Source organism: Adelges cooleyi, unplaced genomic scaffold (genome assembly GCF_023614345.1).
Source record: "Adelges cooleyi isolate 19-005CV unplaced genomic scaffold, UGA_ACOO_1.1 ACOO_flye_CR_arks_rails_tigmint_CR_PRNA_23, whole genome shotgun sequence".
Taxonomy (NCBI): domain Eukaryota; kingdom Metazoa; phylum Arthropoda; class Insecta; order Hemiptera; family Adelgidae; genus Adelges; species Adelges cooleyi.
The window spans coordinates 9,266,937-9,277,847 of NW_026095893.1; the positions used below are offsets into that span (position 1 = coordinate 9,266,937).

Here is a 10,911-nt window from a genome sequence, read left to right on the forward strand (position 1 = left end):
ATTCGTAAATTCGTACGAAAGATTAAAATTTATACTGTCCGAGAAAAGAGTCGGTCCGTCGGTGGAGCCATTTGCTTTCTTCGACAATAGCTGACGGCGAAGGTGAACGCATTTCGAAACCTTTGAACTTGTATGAGTGCTGACGTCATACCAACCACCGCCTGCCATTCGCTGTGTCCGGCATTTGTTCTCCGTAAGAGATATACTATTGACTATTGTGCATATTAAGATTATAGAGATAACGTCGAGAAAACAATAATTATATTATCAATCGACATAATTATTGAATTGCCGTTAACCCTGAACCATATATTAAATGTTACATTCGTTTTAACGATGAAATCAGCAGTATATAATATTATAATAATAATTGCATTTTGTTTTGGACTTTCAAATACCGTCGAATTAAAGTATTAACCTTTTTTAACACAATGTAATAATATAAACTGTGAACCTCTCAATAGAAATAAATTAAATATTATTATATGTAAAACGATAATATTTTATTACCATACTTGTTTGTAAATTGCAATATTATTGTTGTTATAATTCGTATGTATTTTATTAGTCGTAGCGGTAGTGAGTATAATAAAATCGACCACGAATGTATCAACACTAAATCTATTCCAAAATGCCAGAAGGTGTCCTTGGCGAAAACAAAATCTAACATTTCTATCTCCGTCGCTCCTCTCCAGCTCACACACCTCATTGCTTCCACTGTTTTATATATTTTTTTTAATTAACATTCGACAACCTACTGGAGAAACATACAATAATAAATTTGGACTGTACGAATATCGATGAAAATTTACTTAGCACGTAAACAACGAAAATCATAATAGTAATAGAGTGCGTATGGGTCTGATAGGTACAGTTTAAAAAAAAGTAAAAACCCAAAACGAAGGTTAAACCAATTTCAAGTTTTTTTTATATCTTTAATCATTATTATTGTAAAGCCTGGTTCGCATAGGTATACACACATAGCAATAGAACATAGTGCACGACGCTAATATTACACATGGGCGTTTCAACGGTGTATTCGAGATCTTCCCGACGTCCTTAATTTGAATATATATACATGACACACACACATGCGCACGCTCGTTTAAGTACGCTACAATTGACTGTGTTGGTTGTCGTGGCCTTGTCCGTGCTTAACGTCATTATTATTACACACGAAACGTCGTAGTAGTAGTCGTAGTAGTAGTAGTAGTAGGTAAAATATATATATATTATATATAATGAAATATATTATTTTACATTGTCTTCTTCCTAGTTACTTCTCTCGGCCATTTAAGGTCAGATAACATTAACAATCTAACCGCTTGTTCCGCCAAGAAGACCCACTCAAAAAAAGCGATCACGCTGTACACCAATGTAAAAATGTAAACTTACTAAAAGTCCCTATTTATAAAACAAATTACTTATTCCGTGCGATGTTTAAAATTAATAGAACACCGACAGTAACTTTGCTCTCAAGTCAACTATCCTTAAAGGCAAAAAAATTAACTAAGCAAACGTTTCCAACAGAAGCGTAAAGGTCTGATAAACCACGCGAACCGTTTAACGTAAGACGCGCATTTTCAATATTGTAAAATACCATAAAAGAAATGTTTTTAAAAAGAAAAACTACAAATTTGTAATTATTTTCCAAGAAAACGAGTGTCTTACATAATATGGATCACCGGTATTGCTCATGTTGAAAAGCACAATACATACTCGACAATAATGGAAAATGGATTAGTGTGTATTGTGCAGGACTAAAGGCACACATCCATGATTCACTGACTTTCCATAAGGCTTAAAGTTTTTTTCAACATTTTTTCTAGAAAAAAAAGTTACTATTATTTAAAATAGTAAAAAATGTTATTTTTCCAATATCAAGTAAATAAGCTAATTAATTAACAAGAAATGTAATACAAGGAGAGGTCATCCATTCAAAAATTCTTATCATCTTTTATTTTAATAATAGATATTTTTACTCGAACACCATCATAGATCGAGCGAAACGTATTACGAGTAAGTTAGAAAAAACGTTGCCAAGAGCGCAACGTGATGGTCTGATAAAATAATTAATTCCCAATTAAGGATCGTCATGACTAAACTAACAAACACGCATAACTGTTTTAGCTTTAATTATTATTCTTTCATATAAAATTAACTATACTATTACAAATAGTAAATAAGTTTATTTTGAAAAATCTGTACGTCATCGCCGTTTTCAGCGGAGTTTAAAGTTCTTAGCGAACCTGTCAAATGGTGGGGGGATTAATAGCGTGAATACTTGATGGGCTTCGATACCGACCATTTTTAAGGAGTTTTGTAAAGGCAATATTTAAGAAAAGTGTTTTTAATAAATTTCGACCATGTCAATTAATTTACCGGTTAATTTGTGTAAGCTTTATGGTATTATTTTAAATTTAAATCATATTGTCTATGAGTAAAAGACATTTTAGTTAATATATTAGAATATTTTTTGTCCATCGCACAGGTCAAACCAGTGATCCGATTAGTAATCTGAAAACAGAGTTGAATTCGTTATGAAGTTTATTCGGGATTATGCGAGGTACTTTTTTGATATATTTTTCTTACTATAATTAAGAAACGTTTGAACATTTTATAAAATTTCAAATTTTAAAATTAAATTTATAAATGGTTAAAATTCAAAATCGAAAAAAGTGCCTCGTGGGATCTCAAGTTAACTTCATGACGAATTCAAATTACTTATCGGACTACTGATTCGGCCTGTGCGATGGACAAAAAATGATGCGTTTTGACTGAAAAAACGGCCGGTTCCGAATCCCCTTAATAAGGTTTAATAAAATGTTCAGCGATTGTAAAAATAGTAACGTTGAGAAAACTGCCAAATGAAAATGGCCAGCCATTGGGTACCATTTGAATTTCGGTGCGTTCTACTTATGATACACACGAAAAATGACTTCCGAAACATATATAACTTTATACAATATTATCATTAGAGGGACACGACGATGACGTACAATAAAATCATTTGTGGGGGGTTCTACAGGCGGCGTGGGTAGAACGGCGCGGCCTACATAATATTATTTATTATTATCCACCGGCGAGGAAGGGACAACGCGACGGCAACAAGGCGGTAGTGACGACGGCGATCCTTTATCGATTGCTTCGCGAATGGCGCCAAGACCGGTAGTTTTTTCCTGCCCCCTTTCCTCCTTGGGTAGTCACTTTGGCCCCCCGGTCGTCTCACTTTCATCATCAACTCGCGTAAAATGTCGCTATCCCGTTACACATTTTCCCTTGCGATCCATGTGATCGTCTCCAAATCCGGTCCAGTACTACTACGGTAAAACCCAAATGACGCATACACCCCCGTCGAGGTAACCGTACACAACGGTTTAATATCTGAAGTCTGTCCGCCTTCTTTCCACTCGATTATCCGATCAAACATTTTACGATTCGACTGCTGCCAATATTATAACATTGAGTTCGGTCAACCGCGGCATCTTGTTTACACACACGCACTTTTTTGACCTACTAGATCCGAACGGTACATATGTATACGTATAAATTGTTTTCAAACAAAAATATACATAGGTACGTGGACGTCGGAGACCAGGCGTCCTCGACGGTGGCGCTCCGGAGAGTTCGAAGTCTCGAAAACGACGTTTGACGTCAATGGTGACGTATATATGCAACGGCGCGACTCGAGGTAAACCTATCCGGTCATTCGGATCCGGATGTACTATCTCATTGCAACATAAACGATAACAGATGACCGGCAGATCTGAGGGATTCATATGTTTTTTTCTAATTTCGGTACACGGATGCGAACGGACGCAGTAACAACTTAGCCAACCCTGGACACCGCACCAGGCCCCGGACACTGATAAAAATCAACACGGGGAAGATAATTATCACATAAAAACGCGGCGGCCATCTTCTTAAGACTACACCGCTATAATGTTATATCTAGACATTACATTATTATTATTATTTGTTGTGTATAAATATAATATAATATAATACTATAAATAGGTAGTCACAAAATGGCCGTCACTTTTTTATTTACATTGAAAGTGACCCTTCTGTTTTCGTCTATTCTGTAACCGCACCACAGGGTTTCACGTGCACTGATGATTATACATTTTTCTATTTGATATTTTTCGAATTGCCAAAAAAATAAAAGCCCAAAGAAAATAATAAACTTGAAGGCTTGTACATTGAACTACATAATATGCAGTCTATTTTATGGGTATACACTGCATTAGGCGCCATCGTAACGGCCGGAACACGGTTTATGCGCGTCTATACATAAGTGCGAGAAAAAGCCCGCGAAACGACCGGACCCCTCTCCGGCTCCGACCTATACCGTTAATATTGTAGTCATCGTAGTAGCAGTAGTAAATGGTACTCACATGTAAACCTCTATCTATAGACATATATATGTATAAAATGTATAAACTCGGATGCAGGTGCACGTGCGCTGCCACATCCAACGACAGGCCTCAATTATCTTTGCGTCGCTTCTTCTTCTCGTGTCGGTCAGTGGTAGAGTTTTAAATTCCCTTCTTCTCCCAGAAATCAGCAATTTTGATTGCATTGTCCTTTAATTGTTGTCCTATAAAATCCACGATCTCTCCTCTCATTGGTAGTATTGGGCATTCCAATAAATGTCTTGCTAACGCAAGTCGTATGCTTTGATTGCTATTTGAGATTTTGGTAGTACTTTTGTCAATAAAAAAATTGTAATAACAACAACCCGGTCATTGGTTTGATGTTTTGTTTTTGTTACGCGGGCTATGTTGGTGTTATTTGACTACAGTGAACACTCAAAATCAAGAAACCTTAAAACTTATCAATCCGAACGATTAACTCTCTTTAATTCGAGAACATTAATTTAGACCACCTTATGAATAATAATATATTATATACGTCATGTTATATTACGATGTTGAAACATGAATTTTTTTAATTTAAATTCTAAATTGGAATTGGGTGATGGACAGTGTTTAAGCCGGGGCCGAGATGAACTTGCGGTGAATTACAGCTGACGCACGGAGAAGCAATTTACAACGTCGATTAGAGCATGTATTATAATTAATTAAATGCGTACAACGATTGTTTTCGTGTATATAATTTTAATTAATAACATTATATAGTCTATAATAATCTTTATGTATTCGGGTTGTGTTTAACAATGATGATGATAATAATGTTTTAAATAACAATAATAATATAGGTTATCTTTAGTTGAAAAAAAAAATGTAAGATTTTTAAGGAAAACGTGTTTAGGCGTGAACAAAAAAAAATTGTCCCGACGCCAAAAATATATAGATACATAGAGATAGCTCAACAATCGCTTATTATGGTGTTGCGCAATTAGCACGGTCGCTAATCTCACAGCAATATTGTAATATACTATTGTATGTATAGCAGCACAATATAGTATTAATTCAAATATAATTTCAACAATATATTATGTCTTAATCGAGTTGCGCAAATAACGGTCGAGCATAAATATACTTGTACACCGCGATAATGGTATTAACGCGCGGCTTTAAAAACACTTAAATAATAATAATAACGTTTTAATATAATAATAATAATATTGTTATTATGTTGACATAGTTGAAAGTTTGTCACGTCGAAGTGTGATCCAAAGTGCCGTCGCACGAGATGTTTGACTGACAGCCGAGGGACGGTGGTGACGACGTTTTAATAGGTACGTGACCGTCCATTAAAAACGCACAATAACGCCGGTAACCTTGAACGCAATATAATGTGTACATCACAAATTATTATGTTTTTAGAAAAAAAAACCATTAAACGGAGGAGATTGAATTTTTACGTGCCGCCCGGTCTAATTACACGACGGTAATTAGCTGCGTTCAACACACACGTTTGACGCTAGTAGTAATATCTCGTTTACCTTTGGGTCGGGTTTAAGTCGCTAAAACCGTTGACACAAGGAGGCGGGTGAAAATGGCGAGCATTTATAATTTTATTTATAGACTACAGCTGCACCAGAGTAGTAGCCAGTCCACGCTACCGATAAATGATTATTACATCGTCGGTTCTCTGGTACTCGCGACCTACCAACGTACACCACCACGTTTCTCTTTTATGAGAAACCGGATTCCCCGACGTCGTCGACGAACGTTTCTCGTTTACTGACCTGTCTTCTTAGTGTCTTCTGTACCGCCGTGTAGTGTCTTTGCTCGTAGTAAATATAATATTGTGCTACTGTGTTGACGAAAACGGTCTTTAAGTCGAGGGTCCGGCCGAAAGTTCCCCCTCCCCCTTATTTCTTGCATTTGTGTAGTTTAATCGAACCGCAGAGTTATTTGTCGTGAGGTCAGATTTTCGGGCAAAACGACTAAATGATACTTCTACGCCACCGTAAATGTGTACCTACCACCAGTGTTATAATATTATTATAATAGTATATTGCAATAACCTTGTAAGGTTATGATAAATTGTACAGAAAATCGATACGCTCTATCTGTCTCCTCGGCCGCCGGTCGAGCATCACATCACGTTTTAAGGTCATCTGCCGTGGTGTCATCGCGCGCTTTCAAACACAGCCGATATTGTTAAAACGACCGATGGATTGCCCAGTGTTTGGCAACGCAACATTGATACCATTGGCCGCGGAGGTATGCGAAATGCGGGTTGCCCATGGCATATAGATATGTTTTTTAAAGACACACGGCCGTCTGTCAAAAAATACAATTATTATTCGACTCGACACTTGGACAGATCAAAATATCAATATGATTGACCAAACGCGTGCGACAAGTGCTACCTATCACTGCATTTCTCACAATCAGAAAGTCATTCTGTATCATAATATGTTATGTTTATCGTTAAAAACGAGACAATACCACAAAACAAATGAAATAAGAATGGAAACATTGATAATAACATAATAAAACATGAAAAAAATAGGACGCATTTTCTATGACCTTCGGCCATTTTCTCAGTGGTTGTTTAATTATTATATTTATATCTAATATATATATTAAATATGTATAATTAATTTATTTCGGACCACGCAGAATATGGCTGCCGGTTTTTGTTTACATAATGGCTTTCCATTCTGATTTCATTTATTCTGTGATAAAACCGCATTGCGATTAACGCATTAGAACTTCCGTGGAATATAGTATATTTTATAATATTATTAATTTTCACTCCTCTCGTCCCCGCCCAGTGTCTTTCGTTGTCGCTCAATAACAAAATCAACTTTATCGCTCGCTACACAATATATAATAATCAATTTTTAATAGGTCGAAACGATCGAATCGATTATAACGTTTATAACAATTGATCGGCGAGTAGAGTGCTAGCGCTTATGTCAATACACGATTGGAGACGGTGGCGTAACACCGCATTCTTCTTCTTCGTCACTCCTCCAGCCCCGATTCCTCGTACTTTGAGCCTTTTAAATAAAACAAACCACTACTTGAAGGAGTGCGCACAATGTTTACGGTATTATGATAGAGACGGCGTCGCTCGCCGAACGAATAGGAGGAATCGACGAACCACAATGTTCTTGTCGGGATCCGCGTTTCGCGTCGGTCTTCAAGATTATTTTGCATAATATTAAGATACATGCATAATTATATATCGGCTATTATAAGTTTTTTTTTTGGTTATTACCAGGCCCCGGACACTTATTTTCGGAGGACAAATACTATCACTGTTTATATATGTACATATGAAAAAATACTCATACTGCATTATACAAATACACCGATTGTCCTACGAGAATATTGCCCACTGTTTTGTTATCATTGTTTATTCTGATTGTTGTATTCAGTGTTATTATTATTGCGGATTTACGACGGTAGAAGAGAGCGACCGACTACGGTACGGTTAACGCCGCTGACCGTCAATGATTTTAGCGATGACGATACTTCTCGAAGAGATGACCCGTTCACCCTTTGCGCCGTCTTATCGGATACGATTATCGCGGGTTTTTTTCAAGTATAATTTCCGTGGAATAATAATAATTATTATTAATAACTCTTGCAAAGTTACCACGATGGTTAATTAAAACGCCCAATAACCGTCGTGCACCGTTATAATGACTTCTTATCAGCCGTACACTTTGTACCGGAGATATGGTGCGTTTCCCCACCGCCGCCACCGACTCCACAAAGTTTTTTTTTATTATTATTATTTTTTTTTTTTATATATACCTATACAATGTTAATTATAATTATTGTTATAATAACACACAAGCTCGCGACGCGACAACGTCATTACCGCCATCGGTAGCAAATAATACAAACACAATCGCAATCGATACCCAATCGAATTCAACGCTGGCCGGCGGCGTCGTCGCTAAACTATCACGTTGTCCGACTCGTGCGTTTTTCAGTTTCCACCGTTGTCATACTTAAGCAACAACAGTGTAACGTTATTATCATATTATTTTGTTGTACACCGGCGCAGGCGGCGACAAAATATATCATGTGCGCCCCTTCCATACACCACGACGATATTCACCTCTTCCTCCTCGCCCCCCCCCTTTTATTTCTTGGGCACCGTCAAATATATATAATATTATGTTATGTACATCGACCGATCGCGGTAGTCGCCATAAATTAGCATCAATAATAATAATAATAATAATAATAATATGTGCGGCGCTTAATAAACAACGTGAATCTGATCAAAGCGATTCGTGACCTCTACGCGTGGTACACGCGTAATAGTGGAGGTCACCAACCAACGAGCTCTCCCAATAGACCGGCAAAAATCGGTTTTTATTCAAATTTCTATGCTGCCCCCCCCCCCCCCGCTCCTTTCCACGGAACTCGCCCCGATTTTGAAAAACGACGTTAACAAAATCTTTGTCGCCGAGCGCAGCTCCTAATGTTTTAATATATCTATTTGTGTGCCAGAGGACTTTGGAAGATACAACGATAACCTATATATTATTATTGTATAAGCCTATTAAAACGAGAACGAATTACTGGAAATAATAACGGCCGACGGTTGATAACCAGCAGTTAACTCGGCATATTAAAGTTTAAGAGGGGAACACTGGAATATGTTATTATTTTTATCAGCGCGCATCACACAACTGAACGACTGCTGCCGCTTGAACTTAATGAAATGCAACTTATAACACGTGAGTTTAATGGTCCAAAACTTGTAATTAATCAGTTAACATATTCAAAAGAACATTCTCGGACTCGATAAGAGCATACCTATACCGTTTAAAAAACACCATTTAACACACGAAAAAAATAAAAGAGGAATTATGAACATATTTCACAATCATTGTTTATCAAACGGTGGTTGGCGAAAAACTGTAACATAGTATCTTTGGGTAACCTTATCAGTATAATACAACAACATAACAAGCGACCGCTATCTCAGTTTAAAAAGACAATTGGTTTTGCCAGACATACACCCTTAAACATTTTGAATGTGACAAAAAAAAAATTAGAGCGGCAAGGAATGCAACGCAGATAAAATCATCCCGAGGACGAAAATCCGATGTTGAAGAAACGTTTTCAGTGTTGTTCGTCGAATGAAACATTCTGTATACACAAATTGATTCGGCTAGGAAGGCTACCATTTTCATCTAGGGGGTCCGACGTGAATTCATTAATACACAATTCGCACAAGTTGGTACATAGGCCGTATATCAACGACTGACTCATAACATGTTATTATAATTTTAAGGTGCTTGTTGTTCGTCAAATTATTGTTATTACACAATGGAGTTGGTTTGCCAATTACGACGGTTTTTAGTTTGCCGTAAACGAGATTAAACGTCATGCAAGAAATAAGGAGCTCCGAGGGAAGGGGGGGGAGGACATAAGACAAAACTGAGTGGTCGCAAACATTAAAACACGTGGTGGTGTGCTGGCCACAGTACCATCTACGAAGACGGTGATAATAAAAGAAAATAATATACAAAAAAGCTCACCTTCCATCCGGCCGAGCTGTTGCTGTCCCCTTTGTCCTTGAAGTAAGGCACGTTCTGCACCATCCACTCGTAGATCTGCGACAGGGTGAGTCGCTGCTCTGGCACCGAGCTGATGGCTTGTGTGATGAGATCCGCGTACGACTGGTTGCCCCACGCGTTCCGTCGACTAGACGTTTTCTTAGCGGCGCCCGCCGGTCCGGCTACCAGCGACTGGTGCGGTTGTTGTGGCGGCTGTAGCGCGGCGGCGCCGGCCGGCCCGCCGACGTCCAGCGACAACGAATTTGGCGGCAACAGCTGCGACGGCGGGCTATCCTCCGGCAACTGGGCTCCCACGCCGTCTTCGGCGTCCGGTCTGGGCAGCGGCCACGTGTTAGACCGAGCCCTCTGCAGCGGCTCCAAACCGTAATCCATCGTGGTGGACGTGTGAAAAAAAGCCGGCGCGTAACAGTCAATCGGGTGGTTTAAAAGAAAAAAAAAACAAACAATTTAATAACAACAGCGAGGAAAAAAAAAATTCACGCGGGACGAGAGGCGAAAAACCGAAATGGAAAAGAAATTTGTCAATATCGATAATTACAATAATTATAATATTACAGTGGAATCACCGAGCCGGTATAACGAACGAAAGCCGTACATAATAATACATACACACTACAAACGTACACTTTCAACGGGTGCGCGTCACGAGTGCACACTAATTGCGCCGCAACTGAACTAAACCGACGTTGGCGGCGGACTCAGTCGGGACTGAGTGGACGACGGTGGCGGCGGTGGGTGTCGACGGGGTGGTGGCACTGTGACGGCGTGCGCGCGCGGGGTAAAAGTCATGAGGACGACACTACGCAGCATTGTACGTATATATGTGGAGGACGACCTCGACGCAGTGCCCGTGCCAGCCGCGGCCGACAGTGTGCCGTGGTTTGCGACGCAAAATTACCCGGCGCAGCGTTCCGTTAAATACCGTATCGTCGAATAACCAT

At 38.7% G+C, this 10,911-nt stretch overlaps 1 protein-coding gene across 2 annotated transcripts in view; it reads right to left on the reverse strand.

The window, feature by feature from the left end:
* The window catches only part of LOC126835142 (forkhead box protein O), a 41,976-nt gene extending 31,301 nt beyond the window's left edge, over window positions 1-10,675 (reverse strand). Inside the window, exon 1 of one of the 2 annotated variants that reach the window (XM_050567438.1) lies at window positions 9,932-10,675. In XM_050567438.1, coding sequence (XP_050423395.1) covers window positions 9,932-10,342 — 411 coding nt within the window. In that variant the 5' untranslated portion in view covers window positions 10,343-10,675. The remainder of the gene's footprint in view (window positions 1-9,931) is intronic. The other variant, XM_050567437.1, reaches the window with a different exon arrangement.
* Window positions 10,676-10,911: the final 236 nt, after the last annotated feature.